Source organism: Drosophila persimilis, unplaced genomic scaffold (genome assembly GCF_003286085.1).
Source record: "Drosophila persimilis strain 14011-0111.01,24,50 unplaced genomic scaffold, DperRS2 tig00000124-arrow-pilon, whole genome shotgun sequence".
In the NCBI taxonomy this organism is placed as follows: Eukaryota; Metazoa; Arthropoda; class Insecta; order Diptera; family Drosophilidae; genus Drosophila; species Drosophila persimilis.
The window spans coordinates 659,277-683,010 of NW_020825294.1; the positions used below are offsets into that span (position 1 = coordinate 659,277).

Below are 23,734 nucleotides of genomic sequence, written 5' to 3' on the forward strand. Positions count from 1 at the left end.
ACAAAAGTTGGACCTGGCCACATAAAGCATGGTCCAAGGGGCAGGCAGCAGGGGCTCGGTTGCGGCAGCAGAGCAACAAATGAGAATGATTATCATGCAAATGATAATGGAAGGCAGCGCAGGAGTAGGGGGGCTAGGAGAGGGTATATTGAATCAGGTAGGGCAGAGTGGATCTATAGTTACAAATTGGGGAAGAAAAGGGACTTGTTATAAAGATATCCTTCAATGAACCTTTCTTATGATATTCCAAACAAATTCCTCAAGATCTAGAGTTTTTGCATATTTCTAGAAGATCCTTTAAGTCTTCCAATCATTTCTCTATCCATCCATCTATCTCCTATTTTTTTCTCTCTTCTCCTATCTGCTATACCTTTTGCTTATATCTTTTACTCACTGTTTTCCCTCTGCTTTCGCTCTTCTCTTGTCCGTTACACCTTTTATTTTATGTACCTTATATCCTTCTTCTCTGCTTTTCCTCTGCGGCTGTTGCTTTTCTTCTTCTGTGTCCATCTGTCTCTTCTCCTTCTTCTCCTTTCCCTGTTACCCTGAGACATTCTTCATGTTTTGTCTGCTATAATTATTTTTCCATTCTCGTCTCCTTTGGCGACTTTCTCCAGCTTTTGTTTTCCTTTTCCCCCTTTCATTCTTTCTCTTCCGTCTTCCGCTTTTGTTACTTTTAATTAAAGCAAAAAATAACAAAAAAGCAAAAATGTCGCTTCATTTGTACAGTTTTCTCTGTACAACTTTCGCTGTAGTTGGCACCACACACCACATCACTGCGCTCCTGCACCCCTTTTCCCTTCTCCCCTCTCCGCCTTTTGGGGCGGCCTCTCTTTAGAGAGCCCTGGCTGTTTTTCCCCACATGTCCCACGTGTCACGTTAAATGTCAAACAAACAAAAGGCTTCTTCAGTCCCGCGCATAAAAGCTCCTTTTTTTCTACCCATTAATTTTAGTATTTCGCTTTTTCAATTTTTTATCCATGCCGCCCCATTGAAATGAAAAGTGGGCGGCCGCGAAAAAGAGAGTCCAAATGTACTTTCAATAACCAGGTAGCCTCCCCCATGCCCCATGCCCCCCATCCCATGGAAAAGAGCATCGAATGAGGGCAAAAAAAGCGAGGAGGAGTCACCAACTTTTTCGCTCTTTTGAGGTTGACCGAACATTTGCTGTTAAAAGTTAAAAGTCCTCGGAAAAAGCGAGGAAAAAGTTGAGGGAAACTCCACACACACACGAAATGCAGGCAGTGCCACAGAACACACTCTTTATACAGACAGTATTTGGAGGCGATTTTCCAGCAGCTAATGAATGTTTATAATGAATAAAAGATTGCTTTGATCGGCACCCATTGGGGAATGACATGATTTGCCTTCCAGAGAGCATCACCTTACATTGTAATCCCTTGTGGGGGGGACTCGAAACCTTCTTTGTTGCTGTTTCGGACAGACAGATAAACCGGCTACAGTTTGTGGCAAGTGACAACCATCAACGTTTTTGCCCCCATCGTCATCATCATCATCATCATCATCATTATCGTCATCACAGTGGGTACAAAAAGTAAATGCGAATAACTAAAGTAAACAGCTGACAAAAACTTTACTGCGTCCTCCCTGAAGGACCACAGCATCGGATGGGGGGCAGGGGCCAGTGGCTGTTGCTGTTGCTAAACGGGTGGCTATTCTTTGTGCTGCTGCTGCCTGCCTGCCCGCATAGCCCACTTACCCCCCGAACCCTCAACCCCTAACCCCTTACCTCTGACCGCTTGCCCCCAGCCCTAGTCTATGGAGTTTTTTGCATATCAAGCCAGAAGGATCTCCACTCTCCAGTCACCATTTCCATTCCCAACTTCTGCTCTTTGCCTTGTGCCGCCCCGGCAGCTGCATTGTTTTCCTGTGCGGCGCCATTTTGCAGAATTTTCCTACTCCTACTTTCGTCTCTTGCTCCTGCTCCCTGTTTCTGTTTATACCCCCACCACGCCCCTTTTGCTTTTTCCTTTCTTCTCAACTGCTTTTTGTCGCCTTTAACGCCGCCTAATTGCCTAATTAGGCATTTGCATGCTGAACCAAAACCATCTCATCTGTCTCCCATCTTCCACCACCCACCAGCCACCTACCACCTACCACCTCCCCACCGCCCGACCTAACTCATTCGGAATCCTCCCCGTTGGCCCTGTTGTCTGATGCAAATTTTGTGTATAACTTTTTCTCCTGACTTTACTTGCAGGTCCCGAAGATATACTGAAGTTTCTGGGAAACGAAAGTGTCGTGGATCACTTTAAGCTCGTCACCAAGGATGGCAACAGTCTGCTCATCGGTGCAAGGTGAGTTTTTTCTATATACTGTATACAAGAAATGGATAAAAGATAAACCCAGTGGAGAGGAGGGTACCGTAGGGCAATCCCTGACTACCCATCCTATTCGAAAGTACCCGCAACCGATACTCTATCTTTCTGATCGATACCAGAGATATCGTGAGGAATACTAGCTATGGAATTTTATAGACGTCACCTTTTATGGGGCTAAGTAACCTGCTGACATCTCATGGATAACATGCAACAGTTCATGGTGCAAGTTTTGTCCCCATCATGTCTCCTCCCCAAACTCCTCCATAATGTCAGGTACCTGGTGGGACAACCCTCGTATATTCGATGTAAGTCTGCTCTGAAGCATTTGTTTAACACGTTTAAATGAAAACTCCTGAGAGAAAAGAGGAAGCAGAGATTGGAGGGAGGATATGCAAGTGAAAAATTCAAATAAAGCAAACTTCAATTTACTTTTCGCACACATTGTATTTGATTTAAGTAGAAGATACGAGTGGGAGTAGCAGTACGAGTGGCAGTAGGATGTAGTATGTAGTATGTTTCCATCTACCAGGATATACTCGTACAAACAGGACCAACTTTCTCGGGGCCAAATATGAGATAGAAGATGTGGGATGGTGGTATGGTGGGATGGTTGGATGGGTTCCCGTGGCAACTTTGATTTTGCAACACCGACAACAGGAAAGAAAAGGCAAGGAAAGGGTAAAAGGAAACGAAAAACTTTTGCAGCAGGTGCCCCTAAGATATGAGGAAATGTGCTAAAGTTTCTAGTAGTTCCAAAGACTTAAAGGGTTCCCAAGGTTGTCCGGGGGGGTTGGCCAGGGTTGCCAGTCTGCGTGTGTGTGCGAGTGTGTCTGTGGGGTTGTGTAAATTTTGTCGCTGCCAGAGACCGCAAAAGATGCTTACTGCAAATTTAGGGTTTGCTGGGTTTATTATATTCCGCACAGACAATGCCCCCAAACCCACTGAAAGGCACACACACACACACACACAGTCAGATGCAGCTGGTGACACACATATTAAAATGTTGCATACTTTTTGTGTGCCCAGCCAGACATAATAAACTTGCCTGCCCTGTGTCTCTATGCTATCTAGGATCCTAGGAGCCTAGGAATTTGTGTGGCAAAGGAATGCGTGCAGCTTGTAAGACAAGACATCAACACATACGCGCATGCATACACCTAACCCTTTTGGCCCATTGTCTACCCGTTTTCTCACTTGACAGTCTTCTTCGAGACTCCAAAACTGAAGAACGGAGATGAGAACGAGAGCAGAACTAAGCAAAAACTTTGGTAAATAGTTTTTGTTTTGGTTATTTAATATTAGCACGGGTTGGACATCACACAAAAATTCAAGAAATATGTGAAACCGTAAGGAAGGAATCGTAGGCTAGTCAGGATGATTGAGAAATCTTTAAATTAATCTATAAAACTTGATGGTTTCAATGGAATCACATGTATGGTATAGCAATAGGAGCCCTGAATGAACAGGCAATCGAATCGATTCGGTCTATTACAATCAGCTTCTCTCAGCATCCCCATTTTTACTGTGTCGGAACCGCAAATTTCGGTTTTTTTTCTCGCTCACTTTCTATTTGATTTGCTGGTAGAGAGATTGAGCAAGTACTACAATAATTTGCTGGGCTCTAACATACATATACATATGTATGTATGTATAGCGTTTCTATCTTCTATGCTACAAATAAAGCAATGATTACCTAGAAATTATATGCTTTATTTGTTCCAAAATAACTCGAGTGCCTACTATTATTCCTTGAACAGCAAAGAGCTCTTTGAAAGCTCTCCCAAATATTGGATGTTGTGCGAATGAAATGCCAATTTAAATTCAATCTTAGAACACGATTTAGTTATGAGAACTTTAGCGACCTTCGGGGCTCCATCTTCGTCTTCGTTTTTCGGCAGTGGAACAATTTACAATAGAAAGATAATGAGGCAGCAAAATGCGAAGGCATAACCAAAGCAGGAAAATTAAGTGAGGTCCCACACACACGTGCACACACAGACATTTGAAAGGAATTGCTTTTGTGTGTGTGTCAGTGTGTGGTGTGTGGGTGGGCACGGGTGCGGGTGCGGGGCGAAGCTTCTCAGCTTATTTTTTTCTGCACGCATGAACGAATTTGTATGCCAGCGATGTCGTTGCCAGAGTTGCCACTTACGTGATTAATGGATTTTTAACAAGTTCCACACACACACGCATTTCGAAAAAAGAAACGCACACACACACACACATACACTCACATATATCCACTTATCAAACCCCAAAAAGAGTCAAAGTAACCGAAAGAGAACCGAGCACCGAGCACCGAGAAGCGATGGGGCGACTGTTGGTGAAAGCCAAAAAGCGCCACGTGTGCACACATGTGTATCTGTATCTGGGCGTGTATGTGTGTGTGGATAGGGTTTCGTGTTGTGCTGAATAGGGGGAGAGGGGGGGGGGGGATCCTGGAACGGGCCTGTGGAGCCCAACTAAACTAGGATGACAGGCGGAAATGCGAATGTGACACGCGTTTTGCATGTGAAACGTCATGAACAATGTAGAAGAAGAGAAAAAATAGAAAATTGTACAACGCCTCAGCTCCCCCCCCCCCCCGTGCCCTGTGCCGCCTACCTGAGTGCCCCTTTTACATTTCCCGTGGTGTTGCAGGTACCATGTTATGTGTCCCTGCACCTGATGTCGGCCATGTCAAAGGCAATTCGTTTCCAAGAGCCGGGGGGGTGGTGTGGAAATAAATTGGTTAAGGAATCAATTGAGAATGCTTCTTTTCACAGCAATTAGGCGGTTTTCTGTGACGTTTTAGATTTAGAGATTAATTTGTAGAATGGCTAAGGTTGATTTGATTGCAACGATTTTGATATAAACTCCAAATTTTTGGAATTAATAGGTGCAGGACTTCGAGAAGATGTTTTTCTTAGTAATTTAGGAAGAAGATATCATCTCTTTTCTTTGATTACAAATTCCAGATATTCTTACAAGTGGGAATATAGTCGTAAATTCTTAATTTCAAAAGTTTCTAAGATTCCCAGCAAGCATTTGCCCCACTTATCCGCTTCAATGCGAATTCCTGCCTTAAACTTTCGACTCATTATTGTAATTGTTGTTGTTGTTGTTGTTGCCTTGTATCTCTGGTGACACTTATGCAAATTATCGGGAAATTGCTGGCTTAAACTGGGCTGCCTCTCCCCTTCCCGCTCCTCTCTAAAGCAATGCCTAGGCAAATCGGTGGCCCGTAACTCAACGGTGAATGTTCGCTCCAATTTCGGGCTCTTTCTAGTCGGATATGCAGCCTGACTTCCCCTTCCCCTTCCCCTTCCTGGCCGGCTGCCTAAGCGCTCAACATGAAAATTGGGTTAACACATTAAGATGGAAAATATGTGGCAACCGTTCTTTCGGTTCACTCCGCTCCATATTCCATGCACGTTGCTCCGTTTCCTTCTTGCTGTTGTCGCTGTCGTTGCCCCGCGCATTCCATGCCATTCCATTTCCCGATTCTCCATTCCCCATTCCCTTCCTCCATTTCTCAGGTTGGCAGGCAATCGAATGAATCGCGACAAAGGCGGAAATAAAATTGCTAAACGAACAAAGAAAAAAACGAAAGAAAAAAAAACCATTTTGTTGCCTAACGGTACGAGTACTTGATTCATTCGGCATCTCCTTCTCGCTCGCCGCCGTTGTCCCTGTCTCTTTCCGTCGCTCTTCCCTGTCGCATTCTGCATTCGGGTGTGCTCTATACGTCAGCCTATCTTTTGGCTTTTAGCGTCTTTTTCAACGCAAGGGAATGCGTATGGCTCCGAGTTCACGGTGGGCCAGGCACGGCCAAAAAGAGGTGGACATTTCATTGAAGATCGAGTACAAATGCTGCACGAATTTAAGGATCCAAAGATTGATGTTCAGTAATTTTAACTGGAAAATAAAATTAATAAATATATATTTATTTTAGTTTTTACTTCTTCTAGAAATCTGTAGTAGAAATGTTCGTATGATTTCGTAGACGAAGTTTTTTAAATTATCTAATTTATAGAATTATTTTATTTTACTATTAATTCGCTAAGTGGAGAGAAAATGGCAGACAACACATTAGGTAAATCGAGCATTTACATCTACTTTACATTGTTTCTTTATCACGCATTCGAGTACGAGGCAAATAATGAATATTCCGCTCATCCGAAAGTGCTGATCGGTGTCATGGGCAAAGAATTTCCCAATTGTCATACGCTCATCCTCTCTCCCTAATATTACTGCGGTAAATGATTTGCCGGGACAACTAGTATTTTTATTAATTTTTACTCCACCAACATCTCTGTTCTGTTCCACTGTCACTGGCTTGCATTTGGCAATTTCAATTTTTGTATGCAATTTTATTTTTTGTCGGCAGGCGCCACTGAGGATTCTTTTACACTCAAACACAAACACGTTCATGGTGGGGTGTCCATCTTTTCATTTCATTTCGTTCTTGTTCTTCTCCTCTGCGTCAGGCAGGAGGATCTGTTTGCGGGCTGCCTGCCGCCTTTGTGTGCAACCGCGCAACAATCATTTTTGCACCGCAAATTCATTTCCGTTTGCGCTCGGTCCCGTCTCTACAGGCGGGCATGTATGTGGCATGTGGCTCCGTGGCTGCGTGTCTGTGCAACAAAAGTCCGCTAATTTCGGCGGTGATTTAAGCGCCACTCTCCACTGAAGGCTTTTTTGTGCTCGAAAATTCCATCAATCCTCGGCTGCAAGTCATCCCCGCCACTGAACGGTTCGGATTGTAATCAACGGCTATCGTCCCATACAATTAGCACACTGAAGGATTCCCAATTGAACTGTTCAGCCATGTCCTAGTCCTAGTGCATGCATTCAGCAGGTCGTTGAGTCGTCGACTAGAGCCTCTATCCGCCGTCCATTGTTGTCCGATGGCCATTGTCTACGCCTTGGCTTGGGGAAAGATATTGCCGAGCAAGAAATCGAATGCACAATGGATTGAGTGCTTCTAATCGTTAGAGCCCATTTTTTGTGTGGAAATAGCTTTGCGGAGCAGAATTTAACGTACCAAAGACGAATCGACGAACCAATGGCTCATTTAACCAACAATAATCGAGTAAATTGAAGCATTTCAGACAGCAAATAATAATGGACTCTGCATAATATACTTCATTCTCTGGCTCGTCCTCGCACGTAAGGATATTGAATTTGCATCGATTTCAATCACAAAATGCCTGGGACTCATTTGGCAAATGGAAAATGTCACGGCAGAGAGTCAATTCCATTCGAATAGTCGACCAAATTAAAATTGACCCAAGGAGCAGTTAATATTTTATGTGGTCTGTAGAAGGGTGGAAGGTGGCCGGGGTCGTTGGGGTCGACGGGGTTAGCGAGGGGTTGGGGGCTTAATCATGCTTATGAGACCACAAGCATTGAATGATGAAATGCAATTTGCTTTGTCATGTTTGCCTGTGGCCGGTACCGAACCCATCCATCGCTCTATTGCAGACTTCGAGTGGCCAGGGGGCACAGGTCAAATGCCACCACCTGGTTAACAACTCTCTCTCTCTCTCTCCATGTGTGCGTGTGTGTACGCGCGGTGTGCTGCAACTGCAACTGCAAACTGAAGTTGTGGCGCTCAGTTGATGTTTGAAGCTCAGTCACAAGGCAATTCACATTTGGGTTTTTGGCATTTGACAGTTTCGACATTTTCCTGCCCCCTTTTCCTGCATGGAGTGAGTGACAGTGGGTGAAGGGGAAGCCCTCTGTTTGTGTGTGTGCAGTTGGTTTGTTGCACAAAAGAAAAACCTTGGTCAATAGCATGGAAATTTAAACCATCAACTGTCCCAGTCGCAGTCCCATCTAGGGATAGGGACAGAGGGGGCACACACACACACACACATGACATCCAGGAATCCTCAATCCAGAATCCTGAATTGGCTTAGTCAGCATCATCGAATGATGGCGGGGAGTGGACTGGTGAGTGGTCGATGGTGGAATGGAGTTGATGCTGAAGCCGTAACCCTTCCAGAGTCAAAAAGTCAATGAAAAATGACAAAAGCTAAGTCCGGAATGGTGATGGATGTGGAGGGTGCATCGCTTCAATAATTTTTTTCCTGCAATGGCAGCCATTTCACAGATACACATACACGCACACACGAACGATCTGAGATACAGAGGGATGCAAATGGCGGCGACAAACATAAATTTCCCCGCATGGAACGCTTTGGGTGGGGCATAGGGGGAGGAACATGAGAAGTTTGCCTGATTTGCTTAGCTATTCAGAAAAGCCATTTACCGTCCTGTCAGCCTCCGTTTCCATCCATCCTTTTGCCGCATCTGCATCTGCATTGGCATCAGGCATTGGCATCAGGCATCGGCAGCAACGCATCAGTGCATTTTTCTGGTGGGGAGTGTTCTTTTCTCTGATTGCCTCTGGGGGTATTCCCTTTTGGTCGCTGACGACGTGTGACATTGAAAGTTGACTGGCACTGGCACTGGCAGGACTTCATCCCCTAGAAGAAGGCCGGATCGGGGTCACCACAACCCCAGGTCACTTCCTACCGCTTTGTAGAGGTCCCCCCTACAATTTGCCATCTCAATTGACAATGCAAAGGAAATTCATGAAGAAGCAAATGTGTTTTATAGATAGCCATTGCCATAGCCATGGCCGTAGCCTTTTCTTCTTAGAAGATTGAGGTACCAATCGTCGACGAATGCCTTGGGCAATTTGGGTACCCTTTTTAGAGGCTGTTTGAACTCTAGATAGTAGGGTATATAATCTTCGCTACCTTGCCTCAAGTTTTATTGCCACAAAAACTTTTATTCAAAGTGCTAAATTTATGCACATCTGCATTCGTCTTCATTGGAATCGCATTTGCATTTGCAAGAATTCCATTCTATATTCAAGGAAATTTCCGCAAAATAAATTCTCGCAATTCTATAGCCGACATTTTTCGCATTGAATAAAACCCAAGCGAGTGTGCTCAATAATCAGGCGATGGCGATGCTCGTATAAATTTCAGAAATTAATGAGCAACGCCAATGATAAAAAATCCCAAGAAATCCGGCTCGTAAAATTTAATCAATCATTAATGTGGCAGAACCTGAGCCAAACGGTTGGAGGGCAGAGGTTTTAATCGTGCCTATAACACGATAAAAGCGTTATGGATTGAAAGAATATCCCTTGCTTGGGGTTTGTCTGCGGCTTCTAGTCTGGTTCCCAATGCCTGCGGCCAACGTTGCGTATGAGTAATTTGAAATCTTGTTTGGCTTTTCTCGATGTTCGTTGGGGTCGGGTCTCGACGCAAGCCAAAGGACTTCTGCATTGTATTGTGTATTGTGGGTCAAATCACAAAAATGGCGGCGGTAGCGATGGTGACATGAATTTTATACCCTACCCCATGCCCATGGTCCCATCGTCTTGCCTCGTTAAAGGTGGCTTTCAATCTATTTTATGACAGAGCCTCTCACACACTTTCTCCACTCTTGCACTCTCTCTTTCGCCTTACCCAGTTTCCAGTCCTATCTCTTGCTCCTCTTTTTTCCCTGCTCTCCTTTGTACACCCTCTTCGTTGTCTCCATTTCTGAGAGCTTGTCGACCACAATACTGTTATTTATGTGGATGTGGCTTTTGTTTTGCCGTTGCCGCTGCCTCCTGGTTGATATTTGAAAAGGGTCGGATCCTGGTCCTTGGCCTGCGGGTTTCGCCAATGCCATTTGTTGTCCTGATGGCTGGCAACGCGGCTGATTTGTTTGCTCGTCGTTGGCCGATTAAAGACATTGCCCACAAAAAGGAGACGGTTTTGAAAGAATTTAAATTTGTTTGTCAAATACTCGAAAGAGTGCCAGGCGCCTACGGGTCGAGTCCTTCATGTAAAGGGATTATGAAGGATTATTTTCACTAAAGGGCAGCGGTATTTATCGCTTAAGACATACTTTTCTTATTCGTTATAATCCACTCTCTTTCATCATTTCATTGAAGATACAAACAAATTGTTTCGAAGGCAGCTTAAAAGCTGCTTTATTTCTATATATTTAAATTCCAGAATTATCATAAATACCAGGCTGTGCCACTTGAAAGCGTTGAGCATTTTGCATTTGGCTGGCTCATTTTGAGGCTGGCGCCAAAACCACGAATCATTTTGAGGTTCCATGGCACTGCCCGCACAAACCGCAAATATTTCAAACCATGGCCAGACATCAAATGCCTTTCTATTCGGCCCCCAGCCTGCCCGAATGATGACCGTTTTTGCCTGATTTGCCTAGTTATCGTTAACATACATATACATATGTGTTTTATGCATTCCCGCATGTATGTGTAGATTGTGCAAACATTGTGCAATTGCATCCTGCATCCTGCATCCTGTAGAGGTGTATCCTGCTATTAGCCCCAATTTTATGTTTCATTTATTTTAAACAGAATATTTCGCAAATAATCGCATATTTGCTCTAAGCTCTTAGGAGGAATTTTAAAATGGATTTGATCTATGGAATGCGGAAAATCTGCATTCATTTTGTTAATTGAAAATCGAAAAATATTTTAAAAATCCAATTAAATAATATATAAAACGAAATTTCTAGTCCTTCTCTTGAGAGTCATTCATTTTCATAATAGAAAATGCAATTTAATAATGATTTTTACAGAGTTTTCTGCTTAAAATGTTTCGAAATCCCTGCTTTTGAATTCAGAAAAATTCAGTTTCTGATAATTTGATAATTAAAAATACTTTGAAATATAAAAATGCAATTAAATATTGATTTTTACAGAGTATTCTGTTTAAAATGTTTCGAAATCCTGCCTGGGAGCACTCCCAACGCAACAAATAATATGCTTTAAGCTGTTTCTGATAGCAGTTCCCTTTTGGGTTCGCATAAACTCCAATATAGTATATATTTCTGTTAAATTATGTGCAACATTCGCTCTGTAACATCATCCTGTTTGCTGTGCTGTGCTGTGCTGTGCTCTGTGCCTCATTATCGCCCGGCGTTTCATCCCGCACTAAACATAAACGTAAACGTTTTCATAGCGGAAGCCTCTCTCGCACACACAGAGGCATTCGCTTTTACACTATTTGCCAACTGCATTTAAGCTGAATAATAATAAACTGGCAAAAGCAGCAAAGCAGCACCGACAACGGGATAACTACTCGGCGCTATGGATAGCTGGTAAATGTGCAATGGCAGCAGCATCCTACCAAACACGAGGAAAGCAGTGAAAATCCTTGCGTAATCGTTGCGTTCGTTGCTGCGGGGAAAACTACTGCAACACACACAGACAGAAACACTATGCCGTGTGGAAAATATTTATGAGCTCGGTTTTCACGCCAAATGCGTTCTTTAAAATGCTCGAACATCCCCTGCCCCAAGCCCAACCCCATGGCCCATTGCAGGCTCCAGAGCTTGTAGCATCCCCACAGGGATGCCCCCCTCCCTTCCGCCACTTGCCGCTTTGCCATTTTCCGCGACATTTTCACAAAACGTTGCATTGGTTGTTGCACATTGCGTTAGTCTCTGTGTGTGTGTGTGTGTGTGCGCCTGCCTATGTGTGTTAAGCATTGCGTTAAAGTGTTTATGTGTTTGTGTGCATTAGAAGCCAACAAGCGACAACACAGGAGCGCAACATCGACGTCAACAATTTCTATACTCTTCGGCCCCGACATTTGTGTACGTTTTTCCCCCACGACATGTACATGGAGTAAACTGTGGAGATCCTAGAAATAGGAGCAGATAGAGGTGTGGAACAGGAGCCTCAGAAGCTTCCAAAAGCAGTCCATGATCGTGTATCTTTTTGTGTAACTGTAGCGTATCTAAAGATCAACGCTAGCTATTTTCCATTTTCCGCCAGTCGACTGCGTTTTCCTTGGCTCTTTTGGCACCTGCTTGTTTGGACAGGACCCAGGACCAGGCCTTGTCCCCTTTATATGCTAATTTCGTTCAGCGCATTTTGTTATATGTACTACATACGACAGTAGGGGAGGGTGAGAGGCAGAGAGGAATGCAGCTGCTGCTGCTGATGTTGCACGTTCGTTTGAAGTTGCATTTTGCCGTTGTCATAATTAAAACGCGCTGCATAATTGCCAAACAATGGCCACATCCTGTTCAGCAGGAGTACAGGAGAGAGAGGGCTAACATACTGGCAAATGGCGAACGAATGGCGAATGGCTACCAACCTTGGCCCACGACAAACACGAAATGACATCCTGCAACTTTTCTGCTGGTATTCTCTGGGCTCTGAGCAGCCGCATACCAAAAAGTGCAAATTTGGGCGATTTTGAGCTCCATTCCGCAGACCAAAACTGGATAATTCTGCCACTGAGTCGAAGGAATAGCTTTTGGGACTATTTTTCGTACAGTTTAAAATGATTCTAGGCCTAATTCTTCTGAAATCTATCCGCTCCAGTGGGGTAGAGTCTACTATCCAGATCTCAGCACTCAAAAACGAATGATATTTTTAGAAACTACTCGTAATATTTGCAGTTTATCTTGGGAGGGTAAGCGAAGTGTGAACAAACAATCAATGACTGAAGAGATACTACCATTGGCACTCGCATGCGCCACAAAGAGCTCCATAGCTATAGGGAGGGCCTCGTCTACAACAATTTGCCATTCTGTATGCAAAATCATTGGCACACACACACACAGACACACAAAATATGCATATGCAAATATATATATGTATGTATGTATGTTCATTCATGTATTTATTTAAAATTTTCCGCTCTTTTTGTCTGCATTTAACAACAACAAAAAAATACCCCCCCGAAATTTGGAAAGTTTCGATAAGGGGCTGTCGTTTATGCTGTGGGTGGTGGTCCTTGCTGATTCCATGACACGTCAGCCATAAAATACTCGACCAAAGTGCACCCCCGACCACACACCCCCACACCCACACCCACACACACACACACACAAAGTGGGAGCCACACGTAGCTGTGGTTTCAATAATTGATTTTATGAAATTTTCCGTGCACCTCAGATGCCAGTGGGGAAGGGGGGGCGGGGGAGGGGGAGGGGAGAGCGGTCTGGGGCTTCGATGTGGTTTCATGTGAGTGTGCAAAATTTTATTAACGAGAATTTTTTGGGGAATTTGTGCATAAATATCGCATTGAAGCTGACAGAAGGCTAAAAGGAAAGTAAAACATAGCACAGGCCATGCTCTGCCTGTGCTTTGTGCTGACTGCCATTCCTCGTCGCACTGCTGACTCCAAAAAAAGGTCAAATGAATTTTAATTAATTTTTTAATTAATTTCCCACAAAACCCGACACCCAGCACAAGGCGTCGTCGGAACCGTCGGGACGGGCCGAACTTTTTTGCCAAATGAAAACCGAACGGAAATCAGAAATTCTATTAGTGTGGAAAATGTAAACTTCTTTGCGTGTGTGGGGGGTGGGCGGGAAGGGACAAAATTCTTGTACTGTACTGATATCCTTTTGTTTTCTTTCGTTTTGTCTTTTGCAGAAATACGGTCTTTAATTTAAGCATACACGATCTCGCTGAGCAGCAGCGCCTGGTCTGGACATCGCCGGAAGATGATACCAAAATGTGTCTCGTCAAGGGTAAAGATGAGGTGAGTACTGCGATAAATACTTCTCAATTAAAAGGCATCAATAAATGATTCAAACCTGGAAATAGTTTAATGTTCGGCCATCGATTTTGACGACAATTCGTGCCACTTTCTTGTTCTTAATGGCAATGCTCTCAATTTTGAATGCATTTCCTGCACCTGGAATCCCCTGTTCGTAATCAAAATACACAATTATTTATGTTATTTTTTGTTGTGTGCTTTTGTGTGGATGTCTTTATAAACTTTTTAGCACTTTGGCCTGGATGGCCTTGCAATTTCCATTCGCATTTCCATTTCGATTTCAACTTTTGCTGTTGCTTCCGTTGAGCGAGTCGTTGCAACGCAAGAAATGCGAAAACAAAGCAATAAAGTGTTCATTCTCCCCCACTTTCTCCCACTCTCCCGTACTCTCCGCCACTCTATCTGGCGTTTTTTATGCGCTAAAAACATGGTAAACTACGAGAAGCTAGAAAGAAATTGATTTATGCAACTTTTTCTCTGCTTTTGTTGTCCCTGTTTTTGTTTTTGTTTTGCTCTTTCTTTGTGGCTAAGAAATCAAGGAAATTTATTGAAAACTCTTCTCCACTGCAGCAGTTGACCCATTAAGAAAGTGCTGGCTAACAGAGAGAGAGAGACAGAGAGAGAGAGAGAGAGAGAGAGAGAGAGAGAGAGAGAGGGAGTGAGAAAGGGTTGAGAAAAGAGAGGAAGCGAGAAAATCAAAGCCCAAAAGCAAACTTTTGCTTAATGGAAATGGCAAACATTTTGGCTTTCAAATTGGTTTTTTGCAACGCTCTTTCTCTCTCTCGCTCGCTCGCTGTTGCGCTTCCGTTTCAGGTCAAGCAAACCAAATGGCGGCACAACCCACACACACATGCACAGAAACCAGCAATGAAGCACTGAAGGACGAGGTTATTCCCTTCAGTTTCCATTACCTTCCGTTAGGGTTTTTTAAGGGGGGCATTCTGGCTTTGATTAAAACTTCTGTATTCCCCTTCTATGCATCCCTATGGTATGCAATCAAAATCAGGTAGCTCTAGCACTAGCTGTGCCAGAAAACCAGGTGTTCAAGTAGCCAAACTACTTTAATACTTTATTTTGGCTTTAATAATGATCCGATCGCAACAATATTCTGCCTTCCAGTAGATATGATCCTTCTCAATTTGCGGCTGAGTCGTATCTTGCTAAGATCTTTCTGGATGACCTATGAAAGGGTATTTGGAGCCGAGTTTCTGCCCCAGTTCTTCTTCTTTTTGCATGCTCAAGTGCACTTCAGGTTTAGCTTTTTCTGACGTAATTAGCCAACACTTGTTGGCTGGGCGTGCCCCAGTCAGGGCAATAGCAGCTCCAGCAGCACCAACAACCACTGGGAGAAGCAAAACATTAGCAGGTGTAATTTGTTGAACTCAATTTGCTTGCCGACTTCTTGGGGGCGGAGGGGCTGGGTGGCAGCCCCACCCACTGCAGTGCACTGCTGTGGTGGTGGTTGTTCGTGTTATTTATGGCATCAAAAAAGGGAGGAAAGAATTAAAGTTTCTTTAGATTGGCCGCCTCAAAGGGGGATTTGTGGCGTGCATGTTTGCCATTTGCGGCAAAAGGTTTTTCTTGCTCCAAATATAAATTGCAATTGTTGGCAACGAAAGAAAACACCCAAAGACCACAAATAGAAAAGTTCAAAATTTACAATTTTAATTAACTGACATTTTGGCCGCTAATTTGGAAGTCAAAGCAATGCTTTTAATGCGGAATGCAATTAGCAGCAGAAGATATATATCACGCTTCAGGAAGTCAAGTAATTAAGTAAGAAATTTCCCCAACATAAAAGCCATACTATTTATTACTCATTTAAGGCTCAGATCAGATTGTGTTTTGAAGTCGATAATGTGCGTTGTGTGTACACACTGTACACCACATGTCGGTGTCGGTGGAATGCTTTTCTTTCTTTGCCATTTTCCATTTTCCCCGGCTGGCTGGAGTGGGTGTTAAATATTTAATTGATTGATTTTTTGCCGCAATATTTTATTAAAAACTGCGCAAACAACACTCATGAAAGCCAATGCCCCGCTCTGGCCAAAATGAGCAATCAATATACATACATATATGTATATGTATCTGCAGGTATATATATGTATATGTTCATTCAATCCATAAACTGGCAAATGGCGATTCATAAAAAATGCACACGCGGCTGGGTGTATTGAGCATTTCAGCATATGGCGGAAAAAATACTCGTAAATCAATTTAAAATATTTATTTTAATTGCTCAAGTCAAATATACATTTCAGGATCTATTCGGATGGAGGGATTGCTGTGGCACATGTTTCTTTGTTTAACCAGAACGAAAGGCGCTTTAAGCCTTCACGGATTCATCTCAGCTCACATCTCAGTCGCCATTCGGGCCATCATTAAGCGTTTGATTTGGTTTGCAAATTGTTTTGCTCTTTCCCTGCTCTCAGAGCCAGCAGAGACGAGTCTGTTGGAGGGATTGCACCCATTGTTCAATGGCTGAATGCTCCTGCATTTATGCAAAGACACGGCCAGCCCTTTCGGCCTTCGGCGCCACAGTTTCTGGGGTAGTGTCTAATCCAGGCCCAGGCCCACGCCCAGGCACATCTATCCGATGGACACACTCATTTATCTCACTTGTTGTTTCGAGTGCGGACTGTTTTCGGGCCGCCTCCCTGATAAATCATATTTGCCTGCTGGCATTCGAAGGCATTTTCATTTTTGGCCCTTTCCAAGGCTGCCATCCCTACGAAAGCCACATAATTATGTGCCAGATGAGTTTTTGGAGCTGAATCTTACAGAGAGTTACTGGGAATCCTTCCTCAAATCAAATCGGACAAGCCAGAAAATCAGGCAAAAGTAATATCTTGTACCGCATCAATCACTCTCCCACAGCAGGAGGAGGGGCTGGAGGAGGGGGCAGAAAACTTTACAGAAAGTAACAGAAAACAGTGTTCTGTGGCTGCCAAAGCGCCTGGAGGTAGGCAACAATTTCGTTAATGACACACAAACACGACCAAGGACCAAGGACCAAGAGAAAGGCATGGGAAAAGCATTTTTACTTAATAATTTTTAAACATGAAAAATGAATGACAGGCCGAGAACAGCCAGAAGGCAAACCTCTGGATTACATTTTGACTCGATTCACTCCCCCCACCACCAGCCAGGAACGGAGGTTCCTCCCAGTCCCCCACTCCTCCCCCCCAGAGCCTCTCCATTTCATATTGCAAATTTTTAGCCAGAAATCAATATTGGGCCAACATTCCCCAGCCTTTTTGGTTGCCTCTCGCGTATTTGCAAATGCTAGTATTTTGCCGCCAAAAAACGGAATAAAAGTATTTCTGGGCAACTAAACTAAACTAAACTAAGCTAAAATAAATGGAAATTCTTTTGACAGAGAACGAGAGATATTTCATGGGATAATGGTATGCAAAGCTAAAAGCAAAAATTATTTATTAACCAGGCAGCGAACAACAACCGGCGCCAGCCGCAACATTTCGACTGAAAATTAATAAATTTTCCAGTTAATTGCATTCTAAACAATGTCCTCCCCCAGTGTGTGTGTGTCTGCTGTGCGTGTTAATTACAACAGAAATAATGAGAGTACACATTGTCCCTCTCCTCTTTCCTGTAATTGTTTTGTTAATTTATTTAAGTTTATGCACCAACTGTGTGTTTGGTTGGACACACAGAACAAGGCCAAAAACATGTTAAATATTTCAAAACAATAAACTAAATGAAATGGAATGGAAACGAACGAACGAAGTTTGCAGCAAAACTGAAAAGGGAATGGAAATTAAATGGAGATGGAATACACACAAGCGAATAAATACATATTTTTGTGGAGTAACTAGAGGAAGTGTGGTCCAAACTAAATTCAACTCTGAGTCGGGGAACAATTTTAACATAATCAAAGGGCAAAATAAACGACAAGAAACTTTATTCTAGTAGAGGTCGGAAAATGAAAATAAATGCCAGTTTTTTCTATCAAAAGTCTAGGTTGCGTTTGGCCATTTTTGTGTATTATTTAAATTAGAATTATAAAAACAAAATAAAATTAAAGTCTCATTTTTATAAAAAATGTTGAGTAAGCTTATCGAACTATTTTATATTATATTGATTATATAATATTAATAATATAATATTATATAATATTTTGATTTTTATTTAATTTTTTTTAGATAAATTAGGAAAATCAGAAATAAATTAATTAAAATATTTCGTCGTTATTTTATGGAGTTTTCTATGATACTTTTCCTAATACACTAGTACCCCTAACGTCGCCCATAACAGTACCCTTATAGATAATCTAATGCGATAAACGAGGGGCCACTTTTTCCTTATGTGATCTAAAAGTAGAAGAACCCCTGCAGAATAGAAAATAGAATATAATAAATGGTTTAAAGAACCCACAAACTCAGCCATACTTTCAATAATTCTCCTCTACAAGAAATCATACTACCACTTGGCACTTTTCATTATAGTAACACTCACATCTTTTATGAAACTTATCAAAGAAATATTAGACATTTTTGTTGCTTAGCTGAGCCTCAGCTTTGACCAGAGCCACAAATCACCTTCGTATAATTCGCCAGAGAGCGTAATCATTGCCCCAATTAAGCAAATGCTGCATTCTGCATTCTGGATGCTGCATGCTGCATGCGCAGAATCTTGTGAATAATTTCCATTATAGTTTTGTACGTGTATGCAATTATTTTCATGCCCTGCCCCGTGCTGCAGCTGCAGTGGGGCAATCAGAACAATGGCATTGTTGTGGACAAGGATGCCAACGGGTGGATAGGCAGCATCGGCAACGGCAGCAGCAGCAACAGCAGCAAATGACAGAAACCAAAGCGACACAGAATGTGGTATCAACATGGGCTGCCTGCTGGCTGGATGGCTGGCTGGTTGGCTGGATGGTTGGCTGGTTAGTTGCTTGCTTGCATAAGGATGACAGCGAAAAACTGTGCAAATTAGTAGGCAAACAAACAAAATGTTTAAATATTTTAACGCAGAAGAGGAGCGCACAGTGCACAGTGCAGAGTGCACGGTGCAGAGATGCAGAATGGAAACTGCTGCCAGAAGGACAGAATATTGCAAATGATTTGTCATGTCAGAGTGCAAACACTTCCGGCTGTAATGGCTGCTGGGATGCTGGGCTGCTGGGTGGGGAGGGGGCGGGAAAATGGTGGGTGGTTCAGGTGGTTATTCCTGGCAACAATTTTCCGCAACTATGGGAAAAGTTGTCATTGTCGTTGTCCTCGCTCCCTCCTTCCCCCGGACTATGCTAAATGGGAGCAAGTTACACATTTGCCTTTTAATATTTATTGAGTTGCAGGTGCCGCACCGCACCTCCCCCCTCTCTCTGTGTGTGTGTTTGAAGTGCATTCGTTACGCATTAAATATTTCAATTTGCAAAACATTTTTGCAAAGCACACAACGAGGGAAAGAGTTTAGTTCCAAAACACACACACACACACACAAAGAGTGAGAGGGAAATATGTGTTGCATTCAGGTCAAGCCCTCGGCTTGGGCCTGTGGCAAAAAAAAAAAAATAAATAAAATTGGTAGAACCTCAAGACCCTGGCCTTTTGTGTAAGTTTTTCCATTCGCAATTCCCTTTTGCGCAAAAGCTACTTCACAACGCCTCCGGGGGGTATACGTTTTCCGAATTAAAACTTTTAATAGAGGCTTTTAACTAAGAGCTATTTTAGTTTAGTCTCTGGCACAAAAAGAGAGCATCGAATGATTTAAAACAAACCTCTGTGTCTCTCAGCTGTCAAGAGTTCTTTCCCGTTCCGGGGAACAGCTTTAACAGAGCAACAGCGCTCTAAGCACCACAGTACAGTTGACACTTCCTCACCTCAGTACTCACGCTCTGACACCGCTCTCCACACGGCTCTCGGGCGGTTAGAGCCGGTATTATACCAAGAATATAGTACACGTACAATATAGTACAGTATAGTACGATTTTAGCTCAGTGTATTTTTAATTTGGACGTTGATATGCCATGACTGCACCATCAAGTGGCCCATTCGATTCCAGCAGAAGGCTGTGGCGGCGCGGATCCCAGGCACAGACTATTCCGTGAGAGGGTGTAACGAGAGACTCGATCAGAGAGGTTCCCACGTCGTGTCCACACTGGCTAGAAAGACACTGATAGATAAATGGCAGTTTCCCCGCATACAATGATTGTCGTTGAGCTAGAGTTTCGCTGAGAGAGCAGTTGGCTTTGAGAGTTGAGTTTTGGCCGATCGTGATGGTGGAAACGGTGAGAATTATACCCAAGAACCGACATCTTTCGATGGCTATTCCGAATCATTCTTCATATTCGTACACTTCGTGTGATTCCGAAGAATCCATCCACCCTCCTACGACCTTCCCTTTGCCTTCTTCTCGTCAATAGGTAAGACCCACCCATTCCTGCATTGAAATTTGAATTGTAACATTTTATTTTTAAAGAATTGAACAAAAGTTGATATGCAAAAACCTTGGTTATTTAATGATTCGTCAAGTATGGCAATTATTTTGGACATAATATTTAATAAAGGCGGCTAATACATACAAGCTCAATAGTGAATAAAACAGATTACCAAAAAAAAATAGGAAAAATCTAAAAATTCTCGATTCTTAATACTCTATTACTAAAGCATTCCCTGCTGATTCCGTTTTCCCGATTCTCTTTTTATAGGAGGCCTGCCAGAACTATATCCGCATCATGGTGGTGCCGTCGCCGGGGCGCCTCTTTGTGTGCGGCACCAACTCGTTCCGGCCCATGTGCAACACGTACATGATCAATGAGAACAACTACACGCTGGAGGCGACCAAAAATGGCCAGGCTGTCTGCCCCTATGACCCCCGTCATAACTCCACCTCCGTGCTGGCGGGTAAGTGCACATTTTATTCAGATATAAACCATATATCCTTGCTGTTTTGTTATTTTTTAAATTCTTTTTACTTTTTGGCACTCGATGCGAATAATTTATTGTGGCTGAGGATTGTCTATTTTGTTTTGTTTTCCAGAACAAAGGGTGGAAAAAATCCATTCGTGGGGGTGTGAATCGTACTCAGGCAGGCACTCACTCCTTTTCGCATACATATACACAAATCGGATAAAAATTGTCATTCATCATGCGATGCGACGCGATGTGATGCGATGCAATGCCTGTGCCTGTGCCTTCTGAAAAATGTTTTCAACTGTTTTTCTTTTTTTGCGGCTTTGACTTCTTCGATGGAGGTCGCATGATAAATTTTTAGTATTATTGGTCGGACGGGCGTTGCTGCCTGCCATCCTGCGAATTATGTGCGAAGGTATGCAAAGGCCACCTTGCATAACCGATAAAAGGATTTCGAATTCTGCCGTTTGCTTGATATTTGATTGAAATTTATGGCCCGGCACCAGGTGCAGGTCGTGTGTGGCCTGTGTGGGTTGATTTTGGTGTCTCAAGTGCATAAATTCACTCGGAAGACACAGAAATTGTGGGCATATTTGGTTCTACTCGTACACATATAAGTGATTATACCTAAGTGGAAATCAAATATATGATAGCTTTCGCCCTGCAGATATCTGCAAACAAGCAAATACATTTCGTATTCTGCAAGATTTGCAGCAAATAGAATGAAATTTTATTCCAAATACCCAACCAATAAACAGACACATCTTGTGGATATCCTCTAGCCACCACCCTGCATCCTGTATCCTGCATTCTGCTGAGTCATAGTTTTGATAATATTTCCACTTGGCACCACCCATAAATCGACATTCTCTTTTGGCGGCATGTTGTGAAGTTTTCGCGCTGTGATTTGTTTGCATTTCATTGTCTCCAGACCCCACCGAAAACTTTCCAAGAGCCCCGGCCCCACAGCGAGGGAGAGGGGCAGAAGACGGAAGGAACGAGCAAAAGGCGAATAGATAATATTGATAAACGTTTATAACTAACTTGAAAGTGTGCGAAGGAGCAGCAGCACATGTGCTGGCTGGATGGCTGGCTGAGGTGGAGGGACCCCAAGTGTTGCCACAAACTTCCGCCGGATGCAGCTATCATCCCAGTGTGTGTGCATGTGTGTGCCTTGGCTCTTCGCCCAGTTTTCGCCTTCCGCAGTCCTGCCTCCGCCATGTGGGTCATAAGAGTTTATCATCAACAAGCTGCCACATCCTGGCCAAAAACGAAGCCCAACCTGAAGCTATTGTCAGCCGCCATTTTCTTTATTGCTTGCCGCAATTTATATACCCCTTAGCGAGTGATGAGCGACACGGGGTATATTCGGCCAAGTTACATGTGAGCTGTGAAGGGTTTTTGGCTTTATACGGGTCGAAGGTTGAGATCTGATCATCACGAGGTATTCCTCGGGCCTCCATCTTTCCTTGGCTCTCCACCATTTTCCTTGATTCATCCGCTTTTTGTTCCTATTTCATTTTGACTTGCTTTCCATGGTGCTAATATTAAATCGACATTTTTACATACACACCGCACACCGCATATCGCACACCCCTCGCCCACTGTCGTTAGTCATTTGGCGGCTGTCGGCTTCCATCGCCTGTCCTGACAGGATTTTCGGATATTAGCGGAGGGAATCGACTTGGACGGGAAAGTGGGAGAATCGCTGGGGGACTGGGGACAGCGATTGGGATGGGATGGTTAGCTGGGGCATGTTGTTTAGATTACAAATTGCCCCGGACACAGACAGCGCATAAAAAAAATCCCATCGTGCTGCACCAAACAAAAAAAACAACAACAACAGCTACTAGGAACAGATAGGATAAAAAAAACTCTGCAAAAATAAAATAGAACATTTTTTGGGGGAAAAAATCGCCAAAAACCCAGAACAAGCTGAAAAATGTTATCAATTCAGTTTTTATTCGTGACAGGGCGTTGATGTCAGGGGTTGACGATGGTCGGTGGTGGGCGTGTTCGGAAACTGGCACAAAACTTTTCCTCCCCCCCTCCCCGACCCTCTAACGCTCTCTGGGAAAAAGTTCGTGGACAACATTTTTGTGCCAATTTCGTTGTAAAAATATTGTTGTAACCATGATGAAGTTTTCAATTGCTTTTTCCACCAATATACGAACATCTCCTCTCCGCTTGGTTTTTCCATTCCATTCCATTCCCCATTCCCCCTTTCGATAGCCACTCCAACCACATTCCAGTGCTTCAATACGGGCGGAAGGAATCTATTTTTGTTCGATTTAAAAGTGCATGTGAAATAAATTTCTATTGCCGACAGTGTCACCCATTGATCCGTAAAAACTTTTCCAATAAAAAGAATTAAAAGCACGGACAAAACAAAACAAAAAACCGGAAAGGAAAAGAATAGAATAGAAAAACCCGCGAAGACCATTGGAGCTGCAGATGAGGTGGAAACACGTATTAGCTGGCTTTTGTCGTTTAATTTGTTAAATGTTTTCATTGGGAATTAGAGCAGAGAAGGGCAGCACCGTCCCATCCAGCAGTACTTTGTGGCATCGGAATATCTGTGCCCCAAAATGTCATTTCCAATATTCCTTTTCGATAGCCCCTGTCTGTATTTTCAGCTACATATTTTTTGGACTCAACTGGCCCCATTTTGTGGCGGCATTTCGCTGCTTTGAATATTAAAATGCCTTCCGTCCAGATGCTAGCGACCCCCATGGGGCCCACCATTGTGATGGCCTGCCGTGCCCTAGACCTTTGTGGCACTTGAAAATATGGCTTAAATGTCTTACCAATTCGCACACGCCTCAGAAAACAATGCGAAGAATAGTAATAAATAATTTATAAGTGCGCATTTGCCACATTAATCACGAGCCAACGCTGCGCTGCCTGCCTGCCTCCCGGGCAGCAGCAACACAACGTCGAACGGAGGGAAAAAAAAGAGGAGAGTGGC

The 23,734-nt window shown here is 43.4% G+C and overlaps 1 protein-coding gene across 2 annotated transcripts in view; it reads left to right on the forward strand.

Moving 5' to 3' along the window:
• Nucleotides 1-23,734, forward strand: part of LOC6593889 (semaphorin-1A) — a 121,783-nt gene that overhangs the window by 72,628 nt on the left and 25,421 nt on the right. For both annotated transcript variants that reach the window (XM_026987918.1, XM_002019148.2), the window contains exons 2-4: nucleotides 2,222-2,318; nucleotides 13,762-13,870; nucleotides 20,562-20,757. In XM_026987918.1, the coding sequence (XP_026843719.1) occupies nucleotides 2,222-2,318; nucleotides 13,762-13,870; nucleotides 20,562-20,757 (402 nt within the window). The remainder of the gene's footprint in view (nucleotides 1-2,221; nucleotides 2,319-13,761; nucleotides 13,871-20,561; nucleotides 20,758-23,734) is intronic.